Raw genomic sequence first — 16,549 nt, forward strand, 5'->3', positions numbered from 1 at the left:
TGAGACAAGAGGTCTTTGCCCCTCACCTGACAGGTTTCTGAGATAACACAAGTAGGGTAGGTTATGTTCCCTGTCTTTTGAGCCTTTCTGGGCTTTGGCACACCCGACAGAGAGCTTGGCCAATGCAAAGGCCCTGAGTCAGGAAGCTCAGAGTCTCGGCCTGTAACACTCCAAGGGCATCCAAAGGCCCTAGACCAGTGAGCTCAGGCCTCAGGCTGCAGCAGGGAGGAGGAGCAGTCCCGGCACAGCCATGCCCCAGCTTCCCAAGCAAGGCCTATCTTGGTGGGCAGGCCACAGCAGCCGTGCTCCATGTGTTTCCAATTTGTACATAAATCCCAACTCCCATAAAACCCCCTGAAGTGCCACCCAGCCACATATGTGGATGCCTCTGCCTGGCAGTGTGGTGACGGGCATGGCAGGGTGTCAGCCGCAGCCCAGGGCAGTGACAGCCATGGGGAGGGGTCCTCCACCCTCTGAGGGAACCAAGCTTTGACTCCTGAGGAAGAGTCAGCCAGACCAGCGCTGCCTTTCATTATGACGGTGTCTCCGGGGCCATTGCAAACCACAGTCCACTGCCCACTCAGTGGCTCCCAGCTCTGCTTCCTGGGTTCTACGACGACGAAGACGACGACGAAGAGGCCAGACCCACAAACAGAAACCCTACCTTTTCTCTTTCTTTTTATTCTTTTCCTTTCAGCCTCCAAAGAAGGGGGGGTGTAGCCACAGGATCTTCTAAGGGGCTGTGACGTCACAGGCCAGGTGACAGTGGCCTAGCCAATGGACCTAGGCTGGGAGCTGGCTTCTTGCACCCTGTGATGTGAGGTTGGGTTGACACTGGGAAGGCCTGGTCCCTCAACCACAGAACCACAAGGCCAGGCCCTCACCGCCTCCAGGGCCCTCCGAGGAGCTGGTTGGCTCCTGGCGTCCCCACCCCCTGGCCACCCTGGGCCCCCGCCACAGCCTGGGCTCTGTGGAGGGTGAGCCTCGTTCATTCATTCATTCATCCGGGCTGCTGAGTCTGGTCTCGCCGCCGCAGCCCTGGGCTCCTCCGCCCTGGCTGCTCCGAGCCCCTTCCCACCATTTAATGATACTCTGCACATAGCGCTGTTGAGAATTTGTGGCTAGACATTCCTGTGGGACTGGGAGGCCAAATTCTTGGGTACAAACCGAAACTTTCTTTCCTTGGAGATTTTCTTCTCTCTCGCCCACAGATAACTCTCGCGTTCTTTCCCCCATTTTTTTCTTTCTTTCTTTTTCCTCTTTTTTTTTTCTTTTTTGTAGCAGCAGGGGGAGGAAAAAAAAAAAGAAACCAAACTTTAAAAAAAAAAAAAAAGGCAACACCTCCCCTCCCTTTTTTTTTTTTTTTTTTTTTTTTTTTTATTTCTGAAAGCAACTTGAAAAAAATATATAACAAAACAGCAGCCAACCAAGCGGGTCCGAACCCGACCCCCTGAGGCCGACGAGTCCTTGCCTCTGTCAGCGTGGGATATGGCCTCCAACAGCATCTTCGATTCCTTCCCCAACTACACGCCAACCTTCATACGAGGTGAGTGTTGACGGTGGGCCTCTGCTTGGCTTTTCCTGGTGGGGAGCTGTAGTGTTCTCAGACTGTGACCCTCTAATCCACTAGCTCTGGCCGCCTCAGGGGCTAGCCTCTGAGAACTTAAGTAGGGAGAGGGATTGGTGGCCTCCGTGGTCTCCTGGTATGAGCATCGTGGTGTGACTTTGGCTCTTGGTCGAGTGTGACAGTGGCGGTGGCTACCTATAGACCTCAGAGGGTTCTGGGATGGGGAGAGCAAAAGGCAAGAGAGCCGCCCTCCGGTTCCAGTCTCCCCCACAGGGCACCAGGGAGAATCTACCCAGACCAGGGCTCAAACAGACAGAGATCAGAGGTATCGGGGAGGCCCAGGACTGCGTGCCCCCAGCATTCTCTGTGCACTCCAGGACAGTGGAGACAAAGGGTGGAGAAAGGACTCACAGGCCTCTATGGGAATCTGCTCAACGCCGGCAGATACTGGGGGAGACCCTGTCTCTGGAAAGTCTGATGTATTGGCCACAGAGGAAGGTGTTTGGGGGTGGCTTTTGTTTCTATTCATGGCACGGACGGACCCAGAACTCTGGGATGTATCCCCCTGTAAGGATAGGGACAAGATGTCTGATGTGGAGCCTCTGAACCCCAGAGAGACCTGCCCTGCCTTTGGCCTTTGAGGTACGCTGGCTTCTCATACCTCAGCCACTCTCCTGACCCTCAGCCAGAGCCCACGGGGCTGTCACCTAAGATTAGGGGACCCCAGTCTCCAAGTTTCAGCCACACAGCTGTGCCAGCCTCAACAAATGACCCAATACAGATCACTCACGTCTCTCCTTCCGACGCGTTCCCTCTAGCTGTGGTGTTCTGTTGTCTGGGCTGTGCAGACGGCATTGCTTTGAGTCGTTCAGAAGACTAGCTCCTCTGGAGAATAGTCTAGAATTCTAGCATTGGGAGACAGTGCCTTTTTTTGAGTGGAAGTGGCCAGAGACGATACAGAGGTGGCCTACTGTGACCATGGCAGTGTTCAGCACTTGATTCTCGAGGGTTTGGGACACTTTCGGGTGTGTGTGGCAAGAACTTGTCTAAAAATCAGGTGCGTCTCTTTCCTGATGACCTGGGAAGCCTGGGGCAGGTTGTACGGTTAGATTATGATTGAGCCGAGAGAGCTGGGATGCTCCCTCCAAACCTGGCTGTGGCTGGTGATGAATGGTTGCCCCGGGTCCGGTAACTGCCAGCCATTGCTGTTCTACTACGTACACCCCCCTTGTAGTCTTCGGTATTGGTTAAAGGCAATCGCTCTGCAAGAAAGTAAGAGTTTATTAAAAAACAAAACAAAACAAAACAAAACAAAACCACTTGCTCTCCGTGAGCAAGATGGAGAAGTTGGACTTAAAACAAAGGAACCTTAGAAGTCAGGGCTGGCGCCGGCTGCCTTAGATAGGGGTCCTGACACAAAGGCCTAGAGGTTGGAGGCAGGAGGACAAAGAAAGGACCATAGCAGCTCTTGTCCAAGAAGAAAGAGGTCACAGCAGGTGGAAGGTATCTAGGAAGCTGGGGTCACCCCGAAGCCTGGAGACCCCAAAGAGATCTCTGCCCTTGTCTCGTATCTCCCTCCTTGCTCAGCTCCCTAATTCACAACCCCCTCAGCTCCAGCCTCAGGATCCCCTGTAGTCACACACCATCCTGGACTCTCAGAAAACCCAGAACTCCCCAAACTGCACTCTTAAAGACAAAATGTATTCAAAAGGATTGTGGAGGGCCCCGGAGCTTGGGGAACAGTTTCCAACATATTAAGGCCAGTTTGTGAACTGTGACCTCAGGCCTCTCTGGAGACACCCCAGTGACAGCAGCCCTCCCTGGGGATCGAAAATTCAGTGTACCTGGAGGTGGGGGGAATGCTGACGATGGATATAAAGGGTCATCTGCCATGACCCTCCCGAGAACTAACACAACCTGTGGTTTCCGGCAGTGACACCATCATGGTGGAAAAAAGAGGCTGAACTTTGTTTCAATGTTGCTAACAGAGGGAAAATTGTCATTGTTTCCAGCCAGGGTCATGGACCCCTCATGGATTTCTGCTCAGGTCATGAACTCCAGCGCCATTGCGTTCACACACACTGGCTCTCGGGATCCTCCACCTTGGGAGTGTTGCAGTAGGGAGCCCCGTCTCTGCTCTCTCACAGCCTCTCCACTCCCCCTGTCCTGCCTCCTCCAAACGCTGCCAATCCTCCTCGCTCCCTCGGCAAGGCTCTCAGCCCCTCTCCTAGAGAGCTTGACAAAGCCATGTTCCAGCTTCCCGTCTCAGACTGTGGAATCAAGGTGTGTTGGGTTTGGGTCTAAATTCACCCAAGCTAACTTGGACGGTACTGGCAGAAGACCCAGTCCTCTGCCAGTCACCAATGCCCATGCGCTGTGTGACTCCAAGCAAGACTCTTAATGTCTCTGAGTACCATTCTTTCATTATAAAAGAGGACATGTGACTTAGAGTTGGTGCTCTGAGGACAGGCTGACCCCAAGCCCTGTGTGTCCCTGTCCCCACCCAGGGTGGGTCCCTCGCATTGTCAGGGAACCCTGAGTCCCCCAGACCAGAAGAGAATAACTTCATGTCTGTTTTCTCTGGTGTCTATCTATCTCTCCATGCCCTCCCTGCCTCTGGGTATCAATGCTCAACTGGCATGTGGAGCCTCTGGAAGCAACAAGGGACAGACAACTGGGCTGTCTCACAGTCAGACAGAGCTTGCGTGGAACCTTCCAGAAGCTACCCAGGCCCCCCCTTCAGGCTTTCTCAATCCTAGAATCAGGTCCTTCACTGGGCCTAGGATACCCTATGCTTTTCCTTGGAGGAAAAAAACCCACCCTGTGACAGAGGCCAAGGAGAGAATGGAGGATCCAAGAGACCATCCTAGGCTCTATCAGGGGCCGGCAACCCTAGGCCTTTCATGGCACTAAGGCACCTCCAAGCTGCAGGTACCTGACATTGCTCCTACACAGGCAGAGCATGTCTGCCAAACACACAGGCGACAAGACGTGCCTTTGGGGTGGGGGTTGGGATCTGAGGAAGTGGGTAGCTCTGTTTGCTGTAGGTTTGGGGGCTCCCTACACAGAGATGGCTTCGGCTTGCCAATTCGGCCGTTCCACAGAAGCTCAGACTCCGGAGCTGGACTTTCCCATTGAAGCCTACATGAGGCCTCTCCTAGCTCACACAGGGAGGTCCTCTCGCCACCCCGTGCCTCGGTTTCCCCTTCTGCAGGAGATGGTGGCATCACCTATCTTCTGGGGTTACGGACGAGACCAGATGAGCAGAGGGCCCCGCTCAGAGGCTGGGGTCTATGGGCAGCTCAGACCCTGACTCTTAGACATCAGGGAGAAATGGGAACTGGATGCGCAGGCATGGGCATATCCGGGTGCTGACAACATGGGTCGGGTGTTGACAAGTCTAGCCTAAATTGCCTGACTTGGATGGCACCAAATAGGAGAAAGCAGGAGAGGTCTGTGTCCTTTCCGAAGCTTTAGCCTATACCCAGCAACAGGAAGGTTTGGGGGATTTAGCCCCCAATATCTCAAAGCCCAAGGAATCCCCCAGTGACAGCCCGCCCTGGTGGTTGCTCATCCTAAGCATTTGACCCTGTGGCCTCCTCCTCCACTGAGCCTGGCGGGAGATGAGTGACCGCCAGTCTTTCTCCACCCACCATGGCGCCGTGTCTACCAGGCCTCTTTGATGGCGGCTCTTGAGGCCTCCCTAAAAACCAGCTCCTCAAACCACCCTGTCTGTCTCACCCCAACCCCAGGCTGGAGAGAAGTTCCTAGTAGCCCCTCACTGCCCACAGGGTCTGGGTGTGTATGAGCTGGCCCCACACAGTGGGACTGTGTGTCCAGGCCTCATCCGCACCCACTACGGCCAACCGGCGGCCCCTGGCGGCCCAGCAGGTCAGATACTGGGCCCATTGATGGCAGGGCCTTGAGGTGACCACATCAAAGCTGAGTCTTGCTTGGTTACCTGAAGGGGAGGGACCTGAAAACATGACCTTCCAGAAGACTCTGAGACAAGGAAAGAGTAATGACTAAGAAGAAAGTCTAGCATCTGGCGGACCTGGCCTTCTGAGAGATGGGGAGACAACCCTGGACTTGGGGTTCAGCACAACATACAGAGCTCTGCTACTTAGCCCCGGCTCCTAGGAACCTGCCTTTAGCAGGCTCTCTTTTTAAATTTTTTTAAAATGTAAAAGTTTTTAAATTCATTAGTTTTTTTTTAAATCGATGGATGCATATATTATATTTGGAGCATTTTCGTCCACGTCTCCCTCCCTCTCTCTGCTTGCCCCTCCCCGTCCACTTGCCCCCTGGGTAGTTTCGCTTCTACCTTCTTGTCATATCTACATACATGATTTTAGGTACCTATATAAAATCTAGGACCCACAAATGAGGGAAAACATACTACTCATATTTCTTATATTTAATTTGCTCAATGTGATTGTGACTGCTCCATTTTCCTGCAGACCATGGGCCCACATTCTTCTTTAAGAATGAAAATATAGTACTCACATGCATAAAATAAATAAGACCTTAAAAAAACAAACACAAAAAAGCAGACAAAAAAGAATGAAAATATATATATATATATATATATATATAGTGCACACACACACACACACACACACACAAGCACACACACACACAAGCACACGTGTGCACATACACTTTCCTTTGTCTTCTATTGTAGCTCTGGGATTCCTTTGAGTGACCGCCCAGGAGTAGTATAACTGGATCCGTGAAAATTCTGTCTGTAGGGTTGTTTGTTTGTTTGTTGTTTGAGATGGGGTCTCATTCAGCAGTCATGGCTGACCTGGGACTCCCTATGTAGATAAGGTTGGCTTCAAACTAAAGAAATCCACCCTCCTCTGCCTCCAAAATCCCGGGAGCGAAGGTGTGCACCACCACACCCAGCTGTTTCCAGTTTCTTGAAAACCTTCTAATGGACTTGCACTGAGGCAAGATTAGCTTAGCAATACAGACGGGCTCCCCTTTGCCTCCCCAGCACTTGCTGTTGCTGGTTTTCTTGATGCCCGCCATTCTGACTGGGGCAAAATGCACGCAGTGTGGTTTTGAGTGTCTTTCGCCGGGGAAGCTGGTTTTTCATAAATCTATTGTCCGTTTGCATTTCATCTTTGGAGAGCCATCTGCTCACTTTGTGTTTGTATGTTCTAGATACTAACTTGTCAGAACGAGCAACACGTTCTGCCGTTCTATAAGCTGTTGCTTGGACGTTTCACCCCCTTTGCTGTACGGAGTCTTTTCATCTCACGGGGTCCTATTAGTCAATTGGCCTTCATTGCCTGAACCAGAATTCCACTCAGAAAGGAGGCAACCTATATCTGGAAGTGTTTGCCTCGCTTTTTCTTCCAACAGAGTCAGAGTCAAAGGTCTGACATTAAGAGCTTTGACCCAAGGCTACAGAGATAGCTCAGAGGTTAGAAGCACTGGCTGCTCTTCCAGACAGCACAGGTTTGAGTCCCAGTGTGCACACAGCAGCTCACGACCATCTAAAATTCCAGTTCCAGAGTGACTAGCGTCCTCTTCTGACATCCACAGGCACTGCATGCATGAGGTGCACATACATGCATGCAGACAAACCCTCACACATAAGATAAAAGTAAATAAACCCTCAAAAAATTTCTTTGACCCATTTGGAGTTCTTCCTATGAAGGGTGGGGCTAAACACCTCTCTTTGTTCTCCATCCTGGGGGAAGCCAATCTTCCTAGCATTGTCTGTTGAAGATGCTACTGTTAACACAGTATTACAGTATGCATTTTTGACATCTTTGTCAAAACTCACAGGGCTATAGCTGCATGGGTCACACTTGTCCCTCTGCTCTAACCGCTTGATGTACATGTCTGGTTTTGTGGCATCTGAAGACCTGTGCTTAGTGAGTCGTGTGTGTGTGTGTGTGTGTGTGTGTGTGTGTGTGTGTGTGTGTTAAACCTAGAGACCTAGGCATTCTAGGTAAGTGTGCTATTTCTAAGCTACGTTCCCAGCCCAGCCTTCACCTCCATCACCTACTCGCCAGGAGTCTCTCCAAAATGATCTTCAACAGACCAGGGCCTTGGAGCTCTGAGCCTCAGTTCCCAGAGTCAGTGTCGGGATTTCTTGAGTCATTTCCAGAGGAGGGAAGGAGGGAGGGAAAGAGGGAGGAAAGGCTTCAGAACCTGGATGTCCTGTCTGGGCTCCAACACAGGCCTTGAAGCAGCAGCTCCTGGGGAAGGGCCCTGGGCACTACTCATGCTGGAGCGGAGGAACAGGGCAGGATGAACCATCCTGCCTTCAGAAGTCAGGACAAGAACTGAGACTGACACCTCAGTAACAAGTCATTGCGGCTGAAGAGACCATACCTCCTTATTCCTTAGATGAGGAAAAGAGCTCCAAGGAGAGACTTGGGTTTGTGAAAGGTTCGGTTCGGCTCCAGGGGAACCAGTGTGAGGGAGTTGCCGGCCCCCTTTGTACAGGACTCATGGCTTGAAGCTACTTAGCAACTAATGCCTGGGGCATGTTAATTTGTTGGCTTCCTCGAGCCTCAGTTTTACCCCTTGTATAGAGGGGGTTGGAGCTGGGAATATGACTCAATTGGTAGGATGCTTGCTTCCTGAGCATGGGGTCTGGGTTCCATTCTCAGCACTGCATCAAGCCAAGCGTGCCTGTGAGTCTTAGCACTCGGGACACGGAGAACGGAGGATCGGGCATTGAAGGTCATCCTTCCCCTCTGACGGCAAGTTCAAAGTCAGCCTGAGCTATTTAAGACTGTCTTAAAAAATGAGAGAGAGAGACAGACAGACAGACAGACAGACAGACAGACAGACAGACCGTGAAAGGAGGAAAGAGAAGGGGAGAGAGGGAGAACGACAGAGACAGAGTCAGATAAAGAGAAACAGACAAAGACAGACAGACTGGTGGAATCAGACAGAATGGAAGAGACAGGGAGGCAGGCAGATAGGGAGGCAGGCAGACAGAGAAAGAGAGAGCGATAGGAACTAACAGGAATGTCAAAGAGGACATTTGACCCATTGTATAGAGGGGTTTGGGGCTGGGAATGTGGTTTAACCCCCAAAGCCCCGTGCACAGCACAGGCTTAGCGTGTATGCCACACAGGCTGGCCTCCTGTCTGAAGCCCCCAGGGTGCTCACGTTCTCCAGCGTATGGCTCCTACCTCCCCAGTGCTAGAGAGAGCTGGGCAGGCGACTCGGAAAGGCTGCAGGGCCCCTTGCACACAGAGCCTGGGGAGGAGGACACGGCACACGACTTAGCTGTATATATACTCAGCCATTCCCACATCTTTGCTCTGCATCCCGGAGAGAAGTGTCTGGCTTCTCTGTGCTTGTTCTCTCCTCTGTAAAATGGAGGGAACGGGCAGCACTCACTGGCCTAGGGATAGGATGACGTTAGTACAGAGCCCGACACGACCAAGCCCTTCATCGACGCCACAAACTATTACGGTTCCATACTCTTCTTCTTCCAATAAACGGGGGAGGCGAAGGCTCTGAGCTGATAGAAGGTAGGAGCCGTGACTTTCTCCTCAAGACCCAGTCTCAAGGCCACCCCTTTCAAGAGCCTCCTTTCCCAGGAATTGGGGTGCCTGTTGTCATCGTTCTCACTCTTGAAGCATCGAAAGAGAGTCTCAGGGAGTGGATGTGGGCTCCCGGGTGACATTCGGTATCCCTTGCTGTGGTGGGGGTGTGGGAGGTGTGGGTTGGGGCGGGGGGAGCTGAGGGGTGGTGACTGAGGGCGGGATAAGCGGGCACTGCTGTTCCGCGGGTTTCCATGCCCTCTTTACTTCCCCTCGGCTGGCTGGTTTTTCTCTGAACGCCAAGCCAGAGCTCTCCCAGCCTATGGGTGCTGGCGGCTCAGAGGGGTAGGTTCCTCTTTGGGGTTTTCTTTTAAGTCTGGGAAAGGCATTTTTGGCACAAGGCTCAGACTTGCGTGTGGGCGGAGAGGAGAGATGTGTATAAGTTACAATTTGCGAGGTTGCCACGGTCAGTACCACCCACCCAAACACCTCCCAGAGGGGGCTCCACGGGGGCCTTGACTCCTGCCAGGGTTCCAGTGGCATGAGACTGTAATTGGTGAACTCACCTTGTCTCCCACCTGAACGTCTGCCGGTCAACATCTGGCCCCTTTTTATCTGCCAAGAAGAGGGAGTGGCTAATGTGAGAGGCAGCAGATGTTGGGGGGATGGCTCGAAAACCCCAAAGGAAAGGGAAGAAGGTGAAGGGAGGGGGCAGAGGACAGGAGGGCTTCCTTTAACGCCCCAAACCCACCTCATGTAGGGTGCTGGTAGCTGCCCAAGAACTGCACCTTGAAGGATCTCCTCTAGGTCTCCTTCAGGTGCTAGCCCTGTTGGCCCAGCTCTGGAGGCCTTAGGGACCGGCTGAGAAGTAGCCTCCATCCAGATCCAAGACGTCTTAGGAAGAATTACAGGTCCTGAGAGTGCGGGGTGGAGCAGAGTTCCTCATGGGTTAGTGAGGCCCACAACATCTCCCTGGCCCTATTCTCTACGTGAAGCCAAGTCCCTTGGGCAGAGAAAAGGAAGCCACACAAGGCCATCTCCGCGCAAAAACTAAAGGAAATAAAATGTCAGCTGCAGCTCCCGCTACTGGAGGTGGGCAGAACCATAGGAGCCCAGAGGCTTTATGGGAAGTTCTCAACATGGAGCCTATGTTACTTATAGATGTAGGAAGAAAAACCTGCTTTGTCTTTCCAAAGAAAGAAAGCAGAAGAGAAACTTTGGCCTCCCAGGAGCCAGGGATGAAAGACACCCACTCTCTGTGCCTCTCCTCACGACTCGCTGCCTGCTTTTCCGCTATGGCTCTGGCCTGTTGGCTAGTGAAGGCAGGATCTCCCCTGACCTCCGTAGAGCCTTGCATAGATCAGATGCTCAGGCTGTGCGGCCTGGGCCCTGCAGCTCCCTGGAGATGTACTCTGCTTTTCCCCAATGTCCCTTTCTCCTCTTTTGGGGGTATTCGACCTTCCTAAGCTGTGACTTTCATATGGTTCTTCTTGCTGCCGTGACCCCCCCCCCGACCGTAAAATTATTTTGATACTACTTCCTAACTGATATTCTGCTACTGTGATGAATCATAATGTAAATGATCTGATACGCAACCCCAAGGGGGGGGGCGTCACCCACAGGTTGAGAACAGCTGGCCTACTGCACATAAGCACGCAGGAGTGAACACAGCAGGCAATTGTATTTGTCCCCCTGGGGTTAATACACACACACACACACACACACGCACGCACGCACGCACGCACGCACGCACACACACGCACGCACGCACAAGCACACACAAGCACACACACAAGCACACACAAGCACGTACCCACAAGGTTTACAGACGGGAGAAGCGAGGCCCAGAAGGGAGGCAGTTCTGAGAGCCTGCTACAACCCCACTTAGATCTCCCACTGCCGTGACTCAGCCTCCCAGGACCTCTGTAGAGGCTGATGAGCACATCGAGCCTCTATTGTAGTGGAGCGAGCATCATGAGTGACTTCCCACTGCCCCCAGACGTTGAGAGTTAGTGAGGCCTCCTCGCAGCAAAACCAAAGGAAAAAGTAAGGGAGGCGAGAGCTGCCCCTGCTGACCACTTCCTGTGGGCCCGGCACTATGGTGGTTCTGTGGGAGTCAGGTCCTATTTCTACTTAGCCACTCTGAGAATCCACACCATGCCACGGTTGGCCAAATCGAGGCTTAGCAAGAGGTCAGTGCCTAGTAAATGTCAAGGTCTGTGTGACACGAAAGTCACCTCCGACCTGGACCATGTCTCCTCTCCCTTGTGGCCCACATGCACTGCGGCCACAGAACGCCTCCTGGTCATTCCCAACCCTATTCATTATGAGACATTCGCAATGTTCCTGAGGAAGGGAGAGTCTGAACCAGATCCACAACAGGCAGATCTGGGAGGGTAACGGGGGCTGTTGGACTGTGCGGAGTAAACGGAATGAAAAGGTCACGTGGAGGAGTTCCTGGAGATGCAAGCTTGTGAGTCCTGTGGAGAAGACGCAAGAGAGGGACAAGGAAGGAGACAGCAGGCCATGAAAGTTGGACATGACTTCAAGGCAGGTGGAGCCTGGGCAGAGGGCAGGCTGCGCCGTGGTGGCTACCCCACATCCCGTGACACACAGGCAGCTCCCTGAAATAGGTCCGTGCAGATGTGCACAGTGAAGATACGTTCCCGAGTGTGTGTGAGTGCGTACGCGTGGTGAGACCACAGGGCTCCCAAGCTGCTCGCACCCCTATTTTTATCCCTTTTTAGACACACAGCCAGAGAGCCAAAGCTCACTGCCTCTCAGACACGTAGACTGTGCCAGGGGCGACCAAGTCTGTGGTCTGTCCAGGACAAGGGCAGAAACTCCAATCAGCCGAAATGAGACCTAGCTCAGGGACACCCAGGGACAGACAGTGATGTTTTCAGGACACGTGCAAAGTGAAGGTGCAGGACACATGTTCACGATTTATTACGTGTTTCAGGATTGAGATGTAGAAATGGCCCAGTAACTGAATACTTGCTACAGAAGCATAAGGATCCGAGTTTGGATCCCCAGAACCCACGGAAAGTCAGGCACACTTGTGCACATCTGGAAGGCCAAAGCCGCTACAGCTGGGAGGCAGAGAGAAGAAATCCTGGGGCTCACAGGCCCCCTAGCCTGGCCCACACAGCAGAACAAGATACCTGTGTCAAACTAGGTGGTCAAGGACCAATGCCCTAGGTTATCCTCTACACACACATTGTCACACACGCACTGCACACACCATGCCACAACAACACATACACACTACACACACACACCTCATACTGCACACACTTACACCCACACACCGCACACACTGCACACACTTACACACACACACCTCACACACTGCACACACTTACACACTACACACACACCTCACACACCACACACACTTACACACACACACTTTATACTACACACACACCTCACACACTTACACACACACACCTCATACTACACACACACCTCATACACACTATACACACATACCTCACACCGCACACACTTATACACTACACACACCTCATACTACACACACACACTTACACACTACACACACACACCTCACACACCGCACACTTACACACACACACCGCACACACTTAGACACTACACACACACCTCATATTACACACACACCTCACACTGCACACACTTACACACACATACACCTCACACACCATGCCATAAACAACACATACACACTATACACACACACACACACAAAACACACACACAAAAACACATACACACCACACACATACACACCTCATACTACACACACACTTACACACTACACACACACCTCATATTAAAACACACCCCTCACACCGCACACACTTACACACACACACCCCTCACACAACACACACACACACACAAGAGGGTGCAGGCGGATTTTCAGGACAGCCGTTCATGGTGGCACGGGTCTATAATCCCACACTCTGAAAGCACAGGCAGGAAGATCAAGATTTCAAAGCTAGCCTGAACTACCTAAAACCCTATCTGAAAACAACAGACACTGAGAACAGGAGAGATGGCTTAATGGTTAAGAGAGTTGGAGCTGGGGATTTAGCTCAGTGGTAGAGCGCTTACCTAGGAAGCACAAGGCCCTGGGTTCGGTCCCCAGCTCCGAAAAAAAAGAACCAAAAAAAAAAAAAAAAAAAAAGAGAGAGTATACTGCTCTTTCCACAGGACCTGAGTTCAAGTCCCACCACCCACCTCAGGTGATTCACGTTTTCCCAGAACGGCAATTCAGACAATTCAGCACCTCTGGCCTCTGCAGACACCTCTACTCACTTGCACACACACACACACACACACACACACACACACACACACACACATCATTTAAAACTATGTTTTAAATAAAAAACAGACAGCAACACAATTTCAGAGCAGACTCCAGAACACAAAGCCGGGGCTGGAGGCCCTCTTTTCGAGGGACCCTGGGCCTGAGAAACCTGGCTGCCTTCACTTCCCTGTGGCTGCCACAGCCTCCTGGTCTGCATGTGACTAGTGAAGGATCGGGCTGAGGAAACAGAGCCTGTTAGGTGAGCATGAGACCCTTAGCCCGGATTCCCAGACCCCACAGCTGGACCCTGACAACCTGTAATCCCAGCACCAGGGTAGAGGAGACAGGGGGATTCCTGGGACAGTCTAATCAACTGGCCAGCTCCAGATTCACTGGGAGAGCCTGTCTCAGAGACTAAGGTGGTTTATGACCATACCACCCTAGATGTACTCCATCTTGTATCATCCCAAAAGCTAAGCAGGGTCAGGTCAGTACTTGAATGGCAGAGACTAAGGCAGAAGGTGATTGAAGATGCAATGGTGACTTCTGGCCACCACTGGCATGCACACACACGTATGCAGATATACGTGTACATGCGCATACACACAGAGACACACACATACACACAGAGGTATGAGACTATGGTGAGAGAAGGCACCACAGATTTCAGAGTGAGTGACAGCATCTGAGCAAACAGTCCAGCCAACCCCTATCCCATAGCATTTCCAGTCACAAAACACCTACGAAATGTTTATCATTCATTCATTCATTCATTCATTCATTCATTCGTATGTTTGTCGTTGGGGTACTGAGAATTGAACCCAGGACCTCATACATGCTGGGCAGGCATGCTACCACTGAGCTACAGCCCCAGTCTCCTTTCTGCTTTTTATTTTAAAACAGGATCTTAATAAGTTGCCCAAGGCTGGCCTTGTGAACTCCATCTGTATGTATATATAGCCCAGGCTGGCCTTGTGAATTCAGTCTGTGTGTATATATAGCCCAAGGCTGGCCTTTTGAACTCCATCTGTATGTATATATAGCCCAGGCTGGCCTTGTGAATTCAGTCTGTGTGTATATATAGCCCAGGCTAGCCTCGTGAACCCTTCTGTATTTAGAGCCCAGGCTGGCCTTGAATTTTTTTAACCTTTTTGCCTCAGCCTCCCGAGTACCTGGGATGCCTGTGTTGTGAGGACAGCTTTATTTTAGAGGTTTACTTTTATTATTTATTTGAATTATGTGTAGGTGTGCGAGTCTCTTGAGTGTGTGCACAGACGTGTGAGTCTGGGTGTGAATGTGTGCACAGGTATGTGACGGAGTCTGCGTGTGTGAGCTGGAGTTCCAGGCAGCTGTGAGCTGCCTGTCATAGGTGCTGGGAACAGAATTTGGATGCCCTGGAGGAGCAGCACGAGTTCTTAACCACTGAGGCATCTCTCCAGCCCCCTATTAATTCTGTTTTAACTATTCTTCTAAAATGCATGCCCAACTGCTTCCTGCATTCTCTCAGACCATGGGCGTTCTCATTCACCATGTGTTTACAGTGGGCAGAGTCAGACCGTGGAGGAGGGATGGGAGGACCATAAATGATGTTTGTAAGTAGGGACCACTCTTCCCTTACCGTGAGCTGCTGTGCCGTGAAGCTCTAAATCCTGTCTTGTCTCCTAGAGACAAGGAAATGAACGTGAGGTGTCCCTGTGTGTTCTCAGCACAGGTATCGGGTCTTGTACACAGCGACAGAGGGCTCAAAGTCCAAAAGATGGCAGATGTTGTAGCACACAGGGTTGTGTCTCGGGACTTCTCAGAGCATTGGTTTGCTATCAAGCACGGTCTTTAGAAGGCTCACCCTGGCCAACCTTGGGGCACAGGCTGTTTGAGGGGAAGCCGTGATGTCTCCCCGTGACACCAGCACCAGCCAGGAATTGCAGGGAGCCCAGGAGAAAGTACAAAAGCAAAGTTCAGAAATCCACTCGGTGGTTCTGAAGTTGTTAGGGTCAAGCCTGGGTCCTGGCGGCTGTAACAAGCCAGGCTCGGCCACACACCCTCAATAGACCAGTTAAAGAGAAGAGTAATTTAAAAAAAGAAAGACTTACTTAGTGAGGTCATATTAAGAAGGGGAACAAACGGGGTTGGGGATTTAGCTCAGTGGTAGAGCGCTTGCCTAGGAAGCGCAAGGCCCTGGGTTCGGTCCCCAGCTCCGGAAAAAAAGAACCAAAAAAAAAAAAAAAAAAAAAGAAGGGGAACAAACAAAGAACCAATGTCCACCTTCAGGTCCTGACAGGAGGTTTCAGTTTAAATAGAGAACAAGGGGGCGTGGCTAAGTCAGGTCAAGGTGTGGGGTGTGGTCCCGCCCATCTCCTGCCCATCACCATCTGGCTTCCGGTCGAGTCCTCAGACTATGAAAGTCTGTTTCTCTTCGGTCTGGCCCCAGGCTTCAGCCTTTTCCTTCTCTTGGCCTTAGACTCCAGGGGACAATCCTGTTTCTGAGAGGGACATCGGGATCTCTTTAGAGCACGCTCATTCCTGCCAAGACAGCTGCAAATTGACTCTCTAGAAAATATGGTCGATGGTGGCTCGGCGGCTTTTAAATAGTCATAGGATTCAGGTCCTGAGTGATTTCTGTGCCTTTGCTCAGTGACCCCTATTAAGAGATGCTAGTATGGGGCAGGAGAGATGGCTCAGCGGTTAAGAGCTCCGACTGCTCTTCCAGAGGTCCTGAGTTCAATCCCCAGCAACCACATGGTGGCTCACAACCATCTGTAATGAGATCCGATGCCCTCTTCTGGTGTGTCTGAAGACAGCTACAGTGTACTTACATATAGTAAATAAATAAATCTTTTAAAAGAGAGAGAGAGAAATGCTAGTATAAAGCCCACTTAATAAAGAGGCTAAGACCCAAAGAGATTGTCCCACCCTGAGACCACCACCCAGCCTGGGTTCAAATCCAGGCAGCCGCCTGGGAGCATTCACACCTCACCACAACAGAAATCTGGGCTTCCCTACACGAAGGAATACTCTTTGGCTCTCACAGGCTCCCGTGAGCACTGGTCACGTGATTCCAAAAACTCTAGAGAGGAAGAAGAATGTTGGTGGGGCGGGGGCTGGAGGTGGGAGACCTTTTGTCACCTGAGGAATGGGTCTGAGGGCCCAGAGGACGAGGTCATG

The 16,549-nt window shown here is 51.6% G+C and overlaps 1 protein-coding gene across 2 annotated transcripts in view; it reads left to right on the top strand.

The window, feature by feature from the left end:
• The first annotated feature begins 990 nt into the window (after positions 1–990).
• Runx3 (RUNX family transcription factor 3) overlaps positions 991–16,549 on the top strand; it is a 58,571-nt gene continuing 43,012 nt past the window's right edge. The window contains 1 exon segment of one of the 2 annotated variants that reach the window (NM_001411778.2): positions 991–1,546. In NM_001411778.2, coding sequence (NP_001398707.1) covers positions 1,489–1,546 — 58 coding nt within the window. In that variant the 5' untranslated portion in view covers positions 991–1,488. 2 annotated transcript variants of the gene reach the window in all.

Source organism: Rattus norvegicus, chromosome 5, assembly GCF_021556685.1.
Source record: "Rattus norvegicus strain SHRSP/BbbUtx chromosome 5, alternate assembly SHRSP_T2T, whole genome shotgun sequence".
Classification (NCBI taxonomy): Eukaryota; Metazoa; Chordata; class Mammalia; order Rodentia; family Muridae; genus Rattus; species Rattus norvegicus.